The sequence below is a fragment of the Rhamphochromis sp. 'chilingali' genome (assembly GCF_963969265.1).
Source record: "Rhamphochromis sp. 'chilingali' genome assembly, chromosome: 3".
In the NCBI taxonomy this organism is placed as follows: domain Eukaryota; kingdom Metazoa; phylum Chordata; class Actinopteri; order Cichliformes; family Cichlidae; genus Rhamphochromis; species Rhamphochromis sp. 'chilingali'.
The window spans coordinates 34,639,755-34,654,402 of record NC_137931.1 but is presented as its reverse complement, the minus strand read 5'-3'; the positions used below and the strand labels follow the sequence as shown (position 1 = coordinate 34,654,402).

The window sequence follows — 14,648 nt, the reverse complement described above, 5'->3', positions numbered from 1 at the left end:
TTGGTGTGTGGTAATAACAGGTAAATGAACTTTTTTTTAAATTATTTGAATATATATATGAGTGCCTGTGTATAAATACACAAACAATACACACATGCTTTCAATTGTGTAATTTAAGTGATCTAGTAGCTCTGCTTTGGAAGTTCAGTTCATGCTAGAAATGTGTTTTGGAGTTTGTACGTGTTTTGTCTCTAGGGGCCACCGCATATATTTATATATAAACATATATAAATAAAACCACTTGTTTTTATGTTAGTAATTCCTTTTGTGCATAATTTTATATTATTGTTAATAATAAATTAATTAAAGCAACAAAACAACCTGAAGAGCCGGTTCGGAGCCGAAAGAGCCGGCTCTTTTTAGTGAGCCGAACCGAAAGAGCCGGATCTCTAAAAAGAGCCGGAAATCCCATCACTACAACTTTCACAATCCCAGTTTGAGAAAACTAAGCCCCTCCTTCCACTTTGTAAGGGGCGGGGGTTGGTCAGATAGGTCTGCCCTCTTTCATGGACACAAATCATTTTTTTGTTATTTTAATACTTTTAAAAAAATCTATCTATTTTTTTTAATTTATCGAAGCGCCAAAATCTTTAATTTATTTGCCTATACATTTATAGTATATTGTTACTATTGCTACAAAAAAAAATCAAGGCTGACGAATCTGCGCCTCTGAAATTACATCCGCCCTTACTTTTGAAATAGCAACTTTATTTACACAACGCTGGTGCACACGGATCATCAAGCAGGGTTGTCCTTCAGTACAGCTAACCAGCTAGCCTGATCTACGGCTCATTGTCGGAGTTCTCGTAATAACAGCTTCTTAAAGGAGAATAGACCGCGCTGAACGATGGCGACGAGGATTTGGCCTGTTATGAAGTTAGTATTTTTATTTCAACTCCCGCGGTTCCCTATACTATTACAGCTCTAAATGCTCTTATTGGTAATTAAGCTAACTTAGGCTAAGCTAGCTGTCAGTCATACCAGGTCATTTTCAGTTGATTTCGTTTTAGCTCCAAGTTTAAGACTTAAAATATGCTTTTCTTTATGGAGTTAAACTTGGGCTGATATATTAACTCTCTGAAATAACGTGAGCTTATGTGGGCGATTGTAAATTTCCCAACTATTAACTGCTAACTTGGCATCAAAGAATAATTTGTTGTTTACTTTGATAACAACGACGTGTGTCTGTAGTTTCAGTTTGCCCTGTTGGGAAATTGTGGTATTTCAGATTAATTGCATTACTGCATCTGTTCTTTCATTTCCAGACTGGCCACCAAGGTGACCATTGCAGGAGGAGCTGTCTATGTTGCCTATGACTCTGGTCTCTTGGGGAACAGTGAACAGGGCTCAGAGGCTCTGCGTAAGGCCAAAGCAGTAATCCCACCTGCCATGGAGGAATGGATGAAGTACTTTGGTGTGGAGGTAGAAGATGCACGTTATAAACAACTAGGTCTTCCTGGATCAGTGCCACTAGGCCTAATACAACAGAAAGTAAAATGGTTTTATAAAGTCGTTGCATTAAATGGATCAGTGCTGCAGACAGCAAATTTGATGACTTGTACCATAAATGTGTAGAAATTTCTTTTTGCTTTCTAGCCTTTCTCTTATGAGATCAGAAACGCTCTAATGCATACATAGTTACAGTACAATCATGACATCATAAACCTTTGTGAGGCATGTACTTTGATTCGTGGTAATGTATGCTGCAGACCTAACTAGCTCTGGAGCAGGTTGTGGTCTAGATTAGAGATCATCAGGTTGAAAATATAGTCAATAGCAATTCTTCAGATTCTCCTGTGCATTAAGTCTGGTAACTGAGACTTACCAGATTTAGGACTGAGACTTTATTAAAGTAAATATCTTTTCCAGCATTGCTGACCAAAGTGCTTAAAGTGCTCATGCTCTTTTAATACTACTGGACTGGCTGTTTCTTCCCACACGCACTCACACCGCTCCTTTAGCTTCAACACTGCTGTTGCTTTATGTCTGTATTATTTAATCTTTTCAAATGTTTCAGATATCATAGTTGTAGCTTTGTAAGATCCGCCCATGTTTTTGACTGGTCGACTGCTGCCAACATCTATTTGAATTAGGGCTGCCACGATTAGTCGACTAGTCACGATTACGTCGACTATCAAAATCGTCGACGACTGATTTAATAGTCGACGCGTCATTTGAAGCTTTGTAAGATCCCAAAAGCAGGAATAAGTAGCAGGATTTAAGAGTGTAATAACGGACTGAAACAGAAGATGGCAGCACTGCATGTACAAGGATGCCAGCTGCCGTTAAACCCCGAAGAAGAAGAAACTGTGTCCCAGAATTCATAGCGCGGCCCAGCGCAGTTGTCAACAATGGCGGCAGCTAGTTAGTTTTAATATTACTCTTATTATTCTTTCTGGGTCACAAAATAAACGTTTAACATATTTTCAGGCGAGAATGTAGCTGTGTAAACCTCAAATATCTGCTCAGTTTATCAAGACACCACATATTTTCAAAAGCGCTCCGACGTTTTCGGAGGCGTCTGTTACCCACTAGCTCAATAGCTAGCCGGGGGCCATGAGAGCACCGGACTCCCGGCAGATCGTTTTCAAACCCACCGCCCTACTCAGGTTAAACATATACAAGTCACTTAGATAACTTAAAAATGTTATTGTTTGGCTTTTTTCAGTATTTTATTTGTTCCTGAGTAAATCGGCTGAGTTTATTAAACTCCACCGAAACAATCTGCACATTTAATTAGAATTCAATTAACTATCATCTTGTCTTTATTTTTAGTTAGCACAGACCTTAAACACTTAAAGCTGTAAGCTAATGATAGTTATATAAGAGCAGATGCTGCTGGTGCAATAAGCTGTACTTTTACGTTCAATGGATGATGATCTGATTAGTCGACTAATCGCAAAAATAATCGGTGACTAGTCGACTATCAAAATAATCGTTTGTGGCAGCCCTAATTTGAATACACTCCTAGCTAGATTGTTAAACTCTGGCTTGGCTTAGTCGATAAACACCTTTGTAATTCTGCTTATCTTGGTTCTCAGTGTTATTTTAATTGAAGTCAGATAATGGAAAGATATCCAGGGAATGCTGAAATTGCTTCATAGTACAGGTCCTAGTTCTGCTGACAAACCAGTTCAGGTGATTTATTCACAAACTCCAACAAGCAAGTTTTCACTTGAAACAGTGTATAAGTGCGTCTGCTCTTCATGATTTTACTTTAAAACTTGATTTGTTTATTTATTCATTTATTTTTTTTTATTACTGTTTTGCACTGGACAGAATAGTAGTCGTATTGTCCAATTATAATAAACACTTTTCAAAATTTATTTACTTATTTAAACTTTTTATCTTTTTCTAAATCAGACCTAAGATAAATTAGACCTTACAAGGAGTGTTTTCACCTATACTAATAGAAAGTCTGTATACCAGCTCCAATATGTTGTTAACAGAAAATAATGCACCCTATCCCTCTTGTCAGGCTCAGCTTCCAACCATACCTAAGATTGAGTTCTCTCCTGTTGACGCGTGGAATTCTGGTAAGAATTCAATTATTTGTTCCTTTTTTAAAAAAAGCAAGGGTAAAATTTTGCTGTGGTCACAAGTTTGGCACAGACTTTCTTTTGTGTATTTCACTTGTTACATGTAGTAATAGTTTTAAAATTGTTTGGAGGCAGTAGTCTGTTTTAAAATAATTTTGGCATTGGTATTACTTTTGGTCTAGATCCTATATTGACCCTGATTTTTCACTATCTAAAACCTAAACTTCTCTTTTTTTCTTTTGTTGCAGGCGTACAGTGGACGATTTCAAATCTTTCTGAGGCCCCGACAAAAGCCACTGAATACACAAGTCAGGGGCTGCAGTACTTGAAGGACCTCACAAAGTGAACATGAACTCTCTGGACAGCCTCACATTATCAGTCCTTTTGACTTTTGCACTTCAGAATGACATTACTTCTTCAAATGTTGAACCCTGCCATAAGAATGATGCAACACACAACATCAAAGAAAACTGCTAGATTAAAAGATTAAAAGCAAGGAGGCTACTCTGCTGAATGGGTACTGTGGTTTTCTAACTGATAGTGGCCTTTGATGGGAGATGTACATAATGGGAAGGAAATTTTATTTTTAAGAAGGCAATCTTTCATTTTATGTATACCTCAAAATTGTGTATACCAAATAGTTGCTATCGGCACTGTCCAGCAGAGAGTGTTATTCTGCCCTCACCTTGCCCAAAAAATGTTAAGAATATCTGTGTGTGTATATATATGCAATTTCACTATTTGTGAACAATATATCAATCTTCAAACATCTTGTCTCATCTTTAGTTTGATCTATCAAGTCATATCACATATAGTGCTCGGTCGACAAAAAGTGTAAGACCATACAAATGTGCAAAAATCTTTATTAATCATGACAATAATAATGACACAGTTCACTGTTGATTCTGCTACAACTTGAAAAGAGGGGGAGATGACCTAAAGCGTGAGGAAGAGCACACGCAGCCATTTATGATCGGTTGACTCCACTGTACACGATGCAGACACACTCCACAGCACCGCGAGCGGCGATGTTTAGTGTCAACTTTTTTTTTTAAAATCTAAATGTAAGAAAACATTACCCATTCTGCCACGTGTTATCACTTCTTCACATCCAAATAAAGTTTATAAACCTTGAGGCACTGATCAGATATGATGCATGCAGAAAAAAAAGGCAAAGGCTGAAAAGACTGAGGCCAGTTCAGCAACTACAACACGGTAACGAAAGCGAGATGACGTCCACGTGGCAAGCGAAGAGCCTTAGCTTCCCAAACATTGATTATGCCTAATCTTAAAATAAATTTCTGATCCCAGTGAAGCTCTTCATTGAATTTTTCTTTAAGTTTAGGACTATGTTTAATCCATGAGTGGGAAACTGGCTGCTCGTATTTGCAAGACTATGAGTTCCAAAGGGAGGAGTCGAGATTAGTCACTGAACAAATCAGTTGATTACAATCTTTAAATATTCATATTTTAATTAATGTACATTACTTTTTCACAAGAAGCTGGTGTGGCGTTTTAATGAGATACTCTTAATAAACTGAAGTAATCACAACAGGCAACATTACAAGTAATTTTACACAAGTTTCGTAGATTAAATACTGTCATTATGTACTGTAGCTATTTTTTTTCTTTTACATGCGTGTATCTTAAAGCGAAATTCTGCCACATTAGCATTTAAGGAAACACCGTTTGGGGGAAACTATTAAAGTGTACCATTACCTAAATATGTAAACTTTATACAATAAAGTGCTCCCCACAATGTCAACAGTGAGATTATACAACCAATGATAATGTGCATTATGTTTGACGAACTTTTTCAAACTGCATTAAGAGCACACACACATCACTAATACAAATTGATAGTTTTAAAACTTTGCTCCAGCTGTCAGTGTTACCACTTTGAAATGAGGACCAAATAGCAGCCTCCCTGGGCAAAGATTAATTAAGAGCACAGTCAGAGAAATGGTAAGTACAGTATTGCAAAATGATAAGCCGGAAGGCACTTTATGATATCAGTGGGATCAAATTCATATGCAAATTTAGTACTTTAATTACCAGCACAAACATGATACTTGCACTCTTGATGTTAGGATTTAGGGCCTGTGCAGAAACCTTCCTTCAAGGTCATGTTCAGCACGAATGGCATATGCAGCGTGCAGCCACTTCATCCAGCTATGAAAGCTGAAATACTTCACGTGGTGCAAAGGTGCAGGAATATGTTGGCTTTTAAAAAGAATTGGCCTCAATTAAGATGGTTTTACAATGCAACTTCCATTTATCTCTTCTGGTGTTAAGTTAATTTGATATTCTTTGATGAACACACACACACACACATTTGCATCTGCCCATTTCTTTTAATAACTACCTCAGTGGAAAACACCTAGTCCATAGGTGTGTGTCAACACTTATCGTCAATTTAGATAAGCCAACATAAAGTGCCCTTTGAAAGGAGATATTAAGCAGCTTCGTTAGTCACTGGAATTTAATTAAGAGGAGCACTTTTGGGGACAGACGTGAAAGTGCTGCACAAATGTTGTGCAGTGCAATCTTTGACTTTGTCCAGACTTTAAAGTTGTATTTAAAGTAGAGCAGCAACAACAAAACAAAAACTTTCTCTCTGCAAAACAGCCAAGCATAGCAGTGCTACAGTTATGCTGTGCATACAAATAAAAAAAGAAAAAAGAAATGAAAAGAGATTGCACTGACTTCTGAACAATAAAGCATGTCAGCTATTTAACCCTGTCTAGGCTTTGAATAACAGATTGTAGCAATGAGTGGAACAGTAGCAGGTGGAGAGATGTCGGGGAATTAGATAAAAGTGTCCACTATCTCTAGGTGGTTTTGACAAGGTCATAGACATGAATATGAAAGTCATCGTCATATTTGATGTAGTAGACAGAGGGCTTGGCCGGGACCTGGTAGATGACCAGGCCTGTTCTTTTCACACCCTTGTCAGTAACGTACTCCACTTGTTTCCCAACGAGACTCTCCGTCTCTTCTCCTGGCTTCCTGTCTGCAGGCAACAGGTGCTTGTTTTCTGTGGAGAGAGGTTAATCATTACAACACCAAGATTATAATTACAGAAGAGATGAAGAGTAAAATAAAATCCTGCTGCTGGTGAAAGCTGTTGATAAAAAGAAAAAAATAATGGTGTCATTGTCATAATTTTCACAAATTAAAAAAAAACTTACTTTGTTTTTATACTTGGCTTTTTATACTCGTACTATAAAGGTCAAAGCATTTTGCATAAAGATCTCTCTATTTGCATTAAACTTCACTTGAAGTTAATGTGAATACCTATCTCTGACAAATCAGATGTGGAAATTTCTTCACATGCTGGAAATGGTCGTTTAGTGATACTATTATTCAATCCTTGGGCTTTATTTACACAGCATGGCAGCTATATTAGGTATCTGTAATACTCAAATTTAACTCAAAATACTTTATTTTAAGGGAAATAAAGTAGGGAAATGCTGCTCACTTCCTTCAAAACGCGTCATTCTGCCAGAGTGCTTCTGTAAGTAAATAATAATGGATTGCATTTATAAAGCGCTTTACAATTCCACTATTCATTCACTCTCACATTCACACACTGGTGGAGGCAAACCACAGTTGTAGCCACAGTTGCCCTGGGGCAGACTGACAGAAGCGAGGCTGCCGTATCGTGCCATCAACACCAGTAGGAGGTAGGGTGAAGTGTCTTGCCCAAGGACACAACAACCAGGACGGACGGAGCTGGGGATTGAACCGGCAACCTTCCGGTTACAAGACGAGCTTCCCAACCCCGTGAACCATGGTTGCCCCAAATACGACTGATTAGATGATGAACACAGACACCGATCATGTTTTTGTTTGTTTTTTTAGCTCACATGGTATTCATGCCCAACAGAAGAAAAATGTATCAAATGATCTTCAAAGTGTAAAATTGATTTATATACATAAAATGGGCCCAGTTTAACTCATTTCTAATGCCATAGGACAAAAGTGTTTATACATTTTTACAGAAATTAGCAATACCTGCTTCAGGCAGAATCCTGAGGTCTCCTTCAGCATAGTCGTCCCACAGCTGGTACATATAAAGAACGGGGTCCTTTTCATAAGTAATATAATACCAGTTGGTCATAACTGGTGCTTTGGAGAGGACCATGCCTCTCCACTCATTCTTCTCTCCATCTTCCTTTTCAAATAAATGCTCCACCGCTTTGCCAACCAACTCCTCCGCCCCTGGAGGTGTCTTGACTTTATTGTTTACTGTGGAGACAGAAGCATGAAAGAGAACAATACAGACCCAGCTGTAACTCCAGAATCTGAAGTATGAACTGATCAAGGCAGACGCTGACTTACCAACTTTTTCTGACAACACTTGTAGGTTGGACACTCTCTCATCCTTGAACAGCTCAATGCCATAGACGCAGTCAAAGCCATCGTATTTCACCATGAAGAGGGAAGGATTTACACAAACTCTGTCAAGTACTGTGCCCTTCCATTTGCTCTGATTCCCCCTCTCACGCCAGTTATGCTGAATGCGGACTCCCAGAATGTAGTTGGGGTCTGGGGTTACTGCGTCACTCAGTTCCCCGCTGCTCCGTTTTCTGGTAGAAACAAGACGAAGATGCAAGTCTGTGAGCCTGAGCCTTACACACAGGTCCAACAACCTAACCTAATTTGCTCTTTTAAAAATGCACCCGAGTCAAAATACAGTATGACCTTTGTCACATTTCTCAGCTATTTGTTCATTTCTGTGGCTTCCACGTGATTAAAACACTTGGGGGGTTTCTTGCAGTGACTTCTTTGTGACAACGACGGCACAATGTGACATCAAATACATACAGCAGACGCAGATCGACATACCTGCCCCTTTTCTTGGACATGCCTCCAGAAATGCAAAGGTTACTAATTAAGAGAAAGACAGGACAATTAGTTTGGCTGCCAAACTGACAAGCACATGTATGATGATTATACAGTAAGAGATGCCACACACACATATATTTATGAAACAGATGCTGCCTGTTCAACAGACGGACAAGTCCTCGAGCCAATGAATTTGCATGACGGAATAACTTCCTGGGTATTTATTGACACAACATAACCATAGAGGTCACTGTATACTAAGACAAGACTGTGTGTGTTATAGCTGACACCAAGCCTCCCCTCATCTTAGGATCACAAAGTCTTAACAAAACCGACTGACAACTTTGAGAAAAGCCGTTTCACTGCTATGTGCGAAATTACAGGATTTAATGTTAGAAGGTTACAGTGTGGCGCAAAGGACTCACCAAGTTACACATAAAAGCTGACTGGCAAGGCCATTAGACCCTTTACGTCACATGTACCCTACCTGTCCTGGACTAAAGCCAGCACAACGCCTCTGTAGGTTATCGGAAACAGTCTTAGCTCTACCTCAATGCAGATGTTACTGTAGGTAAGTGTAGGCGGACACATACATCCAGCACACTCTTCGTTGTCTCTAATGGCAGCTAGCAAACACAGCTAAAAACTGTGTGTTTACAGCCTTGTTCTCTATGTGGAACATATTTTCATTACCTTTAAGCAGATTTCATATCAGCATTGTGCAGTTCGTCTGGCAGAGAAATGTTGCCACACACCAACCCGCCTATGTAAAATCTCGCGAAACCTGTGGGAAAGGGAAAGGAGGGGGGAGAAGACTCTATATCCCGTCAAGCCGTGAGTCACCAGAGCCGTAGAGAAGAATGAGAGCAGGGCGCGGGGAGTGATGGGAAATGATGTTTTGGTTTCCGCGAAACTGACTTTTTTTTTTTTTTTTTACACAAAACATAAACAGTTTCAGACAGTGATTCGTGAATACTGTCAGCTCGTGTGTTTTAGAAATATGAGAAAGATAGCTACACAACACAGCCAACAAGCAGGAAAAATGAGGTCAGAATTTTCTATGACGCAGGAGTTGCCTATGGTTTCAATTAAAGGGACAGACGGTATTTGTTTTAGTTTTTTGGCGTCACTGTTTGAGCTGTGAGAGCATTTAGTTTGTAAAATTAGAATATTACTCTAAAACATGGGAATTTAAAGCTTACAACAATACTTTATAACAATAAGGAAGCTGTTTTAATTAGATGGACTTAAAATATTGTAAAAATAAATGTGCCGGCTTAGAATTAGGAGTTAATAGGTGTGGACAAATATTAGACACATGACAAGGACACTTGCATAGTGTGACCTTCATGTTTTGGGCTGCCTTAATCATCTGAATCAATCTTAGCAATCTTAATCTTATTTTAACATATGCACAGAGCAAGTAACATATATTCAGTATGATGTTATATAAGCTTTGTAGTGTTTCCCATAAAGCCATTACTAGCTGCTCTCCCCCTAAAGGTATGTTAGAGTACTGCAGTTGTTGTTGGGGTTTTTTTGGTTTGTTTATTTGATTTTTCAATATATTTTTTAAAAGTCAGTCAAGCATAATTTCAAAAACACATTTTAAAAAGTAAAAACTGGAGGTTAATTAAAAAATAGTATCCAATAAAATATTCTAGAGAGGAACAAATATAGTCAGGCTCAGTGTGGAGTGAGTTTTCAATATTTAACGGCAGAGACAAAAATGTTATATGGTTGAAATGCAGCAGTTATGAAGATGACAGTGTTGGAGGCCTTCTTTTTTTGTACCTAAAAAAACAAAAACAAACAAACAACCGGAACAGGATGCAGCTGCCTCCCTGTGACTGAGAATGACAAAGATATTCAGTGAGCCTGTGCTTCATGCTAAATATTTTAACTCTTCCGTGAGGTATCATTATACTAGTATCACTGCATGATGAGGAAAATGATTTGCATGAATTGAGTGTTTCAATATTTAGTGTAATGTTCGGTACGCCATCCAGCTTTTTCAAAATAAATAAATAAAACCACAATGTACAATAACTCTCGAGCAAAAGTATTTTATTTTAGATTGTGCTCTTATTTGAAACACACTGAAGTGCACCAACAGCAAAGAAGAAGAGAAAAGCATGCATGAACCTTTCCTAACCCATCTGAAAGGCACACCTAAAGCAAAAGGATATCTGTGATGAGTGCAGAATTACAAAAATCAAGGCTACAGCACCATAATCCAATCAAGCGTTGCGACACATTATCAGTTAGTCTAACTGGCCTAATTGTCATTCAACACCCTTTGAATCCATGCCCGGAAAGAAGATATGCGTGTATAGACATCGGGGGTTTGGGGGTCTCCACATCGCCTCCCAGAGAAAGAGATAACACCTGCTGCATCTCCATCGCACACCAGCGGTCCACCTGAGTCTCCCTTGAAGAGAAATGATAAAGTACACTTAAGTACACTTACGCTTTGTTTAAAATACAGGTTTTTCAGGTTTTTCCAGTACTCAGACACTTTAATCTCTTACTGAGCAGAAGCCTTGAAGGCTGTGGGAGCCCACACCGCAAACCATCGACTGTGTGATGGGAACTTGTCCCCATCTCCTTTTGCATATCATTTGTGGCAGAGTGGTGACGTTGACTTCCTGAAGCGTTTTTGGTAAGGTGTTGTTATCGCCTATATCGCCCCAGCCTGCTGTGATGCACTGGCTGATTTGATTCAGCCTGCCAGGTTTCAGAGAGATCACCTGAACTGCTTGAGACACTTGGGCCCTCCGGTTCAGCTGAGAAGGAGATCAACAACAGGAAAAATACTTTAAAAAGCTGAACGGTGTTAGTATTTGCATAACCTTAACATCACAAGTTGTGTTTCTGTGCAAATTAGAAATGATCATGATCATGTTAGCAGACAGCTGTTGTTCTCACCTTGAGGAGCATGATATCATTTTTGTGTCCATCATAGTCTGGATGCGGAAAAGATTTGACCACAAGGAATTGCTGCTTTGTTGGCTCAGTACCCGTCAGGGAATCAACTCCCAGCACGACTGTGGGTATTCTACAAATTGCAGCAACATTTATTATGTTATCAAGAATCCAAAGTTAATAATTTTTCTTCCATAACGAAGAAACCTATTATGATATTGAGAAAAACTGATAGAGGGGTTTTTTTGTCAGTTCTGCAAATGCTGCCGATTAAAGCAAACACTGAATTCGTACCCACGTGTCTCACAATGTGCTGCTGTGAGTACAAAGTCCTCTCTCACTAGTGCTCCTCCACACAAATGGCGACCTTGAAGTTGCACTGAGGCCATGTAGGGGAGTGAGTGGGGGGCAGCGTCTCGGCCTCCAATAATCCGAGAACCGTCAGCTCCTGAAACACAAACTAAGACGTCATTTGTTTATAGCAATCCAGGACAATATGTAATTAGTAGTAGGATAGGTAGCAAATAAAAATATGCACAGTGTTTGTCAGATTTTAGATTATTTTTTATCAGAAAGACATGAAAGCTTACCACTGAGGACAAACAGCAGAAGGAAGAATCTGGCTACCATGGTCACTGGTGAAATCCGCACTAAAGTTTAGGGAAGCAAATGTCTCTTTTCATGTTCTTTTGTATTGCTTAAGTGTGTTTGCTAACATGCTGTAAGGTGTCTTGTAAAGGTCTTGGTAAAAATTACAAAACAAGGTTTCATAATTGATGTTAACAGGCAGTGGTATTTGAGCTGTAACTAGATGCACACAATGCTCAGGAAGTTTAGTTGTTCATAATTGTTCCTCCCTAATTCTAGTTTGCAGTTAACTACAAGTACTAGAGGTGGACGGATCGATTCAAGTATCGACAGCATCGATAACAACACTAGTATTGGTATCGAAATTCAGCGTGTAGCCCGCTGAACTCTGTTAATTATTTCTTTGGAAAAAATAAACCTCAAACATGCACTGTGAAAAATGTCAGAATCTTTTTGTGTGCGTTAGAGAAAGAAAAATGTAGATTCCAGGTCTCCAAAAACCCAGTTTTAAAACACATGAAAAGCTCAAAGGTGTGTTTTGTTGTGTTAACTAGTTATTGTGGAAAGTAAAAAATCACACTTATATAGTGATGATGAAAATGTGTTCAGAATTTGCAAATTGAGAATTCATCTCATTAATCAACTTCAGCAATACTGGCTCTGTATTTACTTGTTATCAGATCGATACTAAAATTTGTAGTGTGGCGCAGCACTACTGTGAATGAGGGAAAGTGTGAATGTTGGACATTTTTGTTGGAATGTCCAGGCAATGTTAAATGACAAGATATACGTGTTCAAATAGCATCAATTAACACACAACTTCAGATTTTTTATTTCTATATGATAATATTCATGACTAAACAATAAGAACAAGTACTCTGATGTTGTCTGAGTTTTTGTGCAACGTATCAGTATCCGATCAGTGTCGTCAAGACCACCCTGAATTTTACTTGGTATCGGATCGGAAAGGAAATAAGTGGTATCGCACATCACTAATAAGTCTGTGTTTGAGTGTTTGTAGTTACGGGTAATATGGGATACTTACACTTCCCCTTTTGTGTGTTGAAAAGAGTGCTCTTAAGAAACGCTGCGATTTTGTATAGCACAATATACCACACCCCAAGAATACTTCTGCTTTAACCTAAAACTGGGTTTCTTGCTGCATGCATAAGATTTTAAATTTTAGATGCATGCTCCCGAAAAACTGTAGGAAACTGATTAATGCACTTCCTGTGATTTTGCATTTATAGAATCAGAAATGTGATGTTTGAGAAATGGCAGGAAGAGAGAATATCCCTTTAGTAACAGTAACAACATGTTTGTGGTGAGCTCAACTGAACACCGACAAAAAAGTTCTTTATTGTTGGTTCATTAAATAAAAAAAATAAAGCTCCAAAGCAAAATTGAACTTTGAGAAAACTTAATAATAAATACAGCAACTCTAAGTTTGGTTTTATTTTTGCATCTTGTTAAACAGCAGACAGCTGAGAAAAAACAAGAATTACATTAACAACAGGTGCACTAGAGGTGGCAACAATGAGACAATTCCCAAAACAGGAATAGTTTTACAGCTGATTCGCATTTTTTCCATCCTCACCTTTTTAATTTTGCATGCGTCTTGGGTCAGTATGCATATGGATCTCTGATTCATGAAGTGAATCAGATATTCTATCAGACTCTACTCTCTGTGTAATGTGCACTGGGTACTAATTGCACTGGTAACTGTACCATAAATATTACAACAGACCATAGCCTCAGACTTTGTGCCTCACAAGCCACCGTGAACTCACAGATAAGCTTTTAAGTAATAAGTAAGCTGTATCTATCATCAGTAAGTCTGTTTGACAGGCAGAAATTTGGGCTGGTGATAATGAAAATGACGTACTGCACTGGTGCAAATGTGTTTAAGAACTGCTTTTGCACTCAAAAAAATAATTCATTGGATGAACGTAATTTTATCTTGCCACTTATATTCCATCTAAACAAATCATGTTATATTAATCCATCTTGGTTGTGTTGTGTCAACACGATATATGTGTGTAGGTTTAACATAATATTAACATTAACATTCAATTAATTTGACTTTTGTTCAATCAACATGTTTGTACCACATTAGTCTAATTAGATTTATTTAAATTCATCTTATATTGTTTAAACACTTTGGCACATCAAAAGTCAGTCTTGTTACATAAGCTAGTAAAATATTTGTTTGTTACACCAATGATAATCTTGTTGAATGAATGAAATGTAACTTATGTCTGTAGTACATGTTGTATTCATATTACATAATGTTCAACAAAAAAATTCAGGAGATTTACAGCAACTTCCAATCCACCCATCTTCTTATCTTTATCTGGGCTGCGGAAGTGATAGGGTAACAGGGGCAGGTAGACTGGACAGGTCGCTATCATAGAGAGACAAACAACCATTTGCACTTCAACACCTTTGGGTAATTTAGAATAACCAGTTACCCTTACAACTGCATTACTTTTAACTGTGGAGGAAACCTGAGTACGCAGAGAGAACCCACTGCAAACTTTGCCACATCTTCTTGCTCTGAGGCAACAGCACGAACCACCATGGCATTAATCTGTCAATACAGACTTAACAAAAGTAGGAAAGCTATGCTTGGTGATGCTTTATGTCGTTGTCCTTGACAAGTTAAACCATAAGAAATAGTAACAGCATACACGTGGTGTGGTTGTCTGCCTCTTGTAACCCCAGTGATTTTCCTGTGGTTTGACA

The 14,648-nt window shown here is 38.4% G+C and overlaps 3 protein-coding genes across 4 annotated transcripts; 1 reads left to right on the top strand and 2 right to left on the bottom strand.

Moving 5' to 3' along the window:
- Window positions 1-698: 698 nt before the first annotated feature.
- micos13 (mitochondrial contact site and cristae organizing system subunit 13) lies at window positions 699-4,306 on the top strand. The gene is made up of 4 exons (XM_080877547.1): window positions 699-876; window positions 1,266-1,422; window positions 3,479-3,536; window positions 3,788-4,306. Exons 1-4 carry the CDS (start codon window positions 848-850, stop codon window positions 3,883-3,885), a joined length of 342 nt encoding a protein of 113 aa, XP_080733673.1. The 5' UTR covers window positions 699-847; the 3' UTR covers window positions 3,886-4,306.
- Window positions 4,307-4,846: 540 nt separating this feature from the next.
- On the bottom strand, window positions 4,847-9,206 carry LOC308393622 (spindlin-1-like). The gene is made up of 5 exons (XM_080877544.1): window positions 9,084-9,206; window positions 8,391-8,432; window positions 7,884-8,131; window positions 7,557-7,790; window positions 4,847-6,576 (listed from the first exon to the last, which is right to left on the bottom strand). The coding sequence occupies exons 2-5, from the start codon at window positions 8,408-8,410 to the stop codon at window positions 6,371-6,373; spliced, it is 708 nt and encodes a 235-aa protein (XP_080733670.1). The 5' UTR covers window positions 8,411-8,432; window positions 9,084-9,206; the 3' UTR covers window positions 4,847-6,370.
- Window positions 9,207-10,446: 1,240 nt separating this feature from the next.
- LOC308393438 (serine protease 57-like) lies at window positions 10,447-12,007 on the bottom strand. 2 transcript variants are annotated; one of them, XM_080877204.1, is made up of 5 exons: window positions 11,906-12,007; window positions 11,610-11,763; window positions 11,319-11,448; window positions 10,922-11,176; window positions 10,447-10,821 (listed from the first exon to the last, which is right to left on the bottom strand). In XM_080877204.1, exons 1-5 carry the CDS (start codon window positions 11,943-11,945, stop codon window positions 10,669-10,671), a joined length of 732 nt encoding a protein of 243 aa, XP_080733330.1. In that variant the 5' UTR covers window positions 11,946-12,007; the 3' UTR covers window positions 10,447-10,668. The 2 variants fall into 2 exon arrangements, with proteins under 2 accessions (XP_080733330.1, XP_080733329.1); XM_080877203.1 differs by having other exon boundaries at window positions 11,610-11,775; window positions 11,906-11,951.
- Between the last annotated feature and the right edge of the window lie 2,641 nt (window positions 12,008-14,648).

Coding starts and splice junctions, on each gene's coding strand:
- micos13 (XM_080877547.1), top strand. CDS start 848: ATGGCGACGAGGATTTGGCCTGTTATGAA. Junction 877..1,265: donor AGGATTTGGCCTGTTATGAA/GTTAGTATTTTT, acceptor TTTCATTTCCAG/ACTGGCCACCAAGGTGACCA. Junction 3,537..3,787: donor TGTTGACGCGTGGAATTCTG/GTAAGAATTCAA, acceptor CTTTTGTTGCAG/GCGTACAGTGGACGATTTCA.
- LOC308393622 (XM_080877544.1), bottom strand. CDS start 8,410: ATGTCCAAGAAAAGGGGCAG. Junction 8,132..8,390: donor ATGTCCAAGAAAAGGGGCAG/GTATGTCGATCT, acceptor TGTTTCTACCAG/AAAACGGAGCAGCGGGGAAC. Junction 7,791..7,883: donor AGTGTTGTCAGAAAAAGTTG/GTAAGTCAGCGT, acceptor CTGTCTCCACAG/TAAACAATAAAGTCAAGACA.
- LOC308393438 (XM_080877203.1), bottom strand. CDS start 11,945: ATGGTAGCCAGATTCTTCCTTCTGCTGTTTGTCCTCAGTG. Junction 11,449..11,609: donor GCACATTGTGAGACACGTGG/GTACGAATTCAG, acceptor TGCAATTTGTAG/AATACCCACAGTCGTGCTGG. Junction 10,822..10,921: donor GCCTTCAAGGCTTCTGCTCA/GTAAGAGATTAA, acceptor TTTCTCTTCAAG/GGAGACTCAGGTGGACCGCT.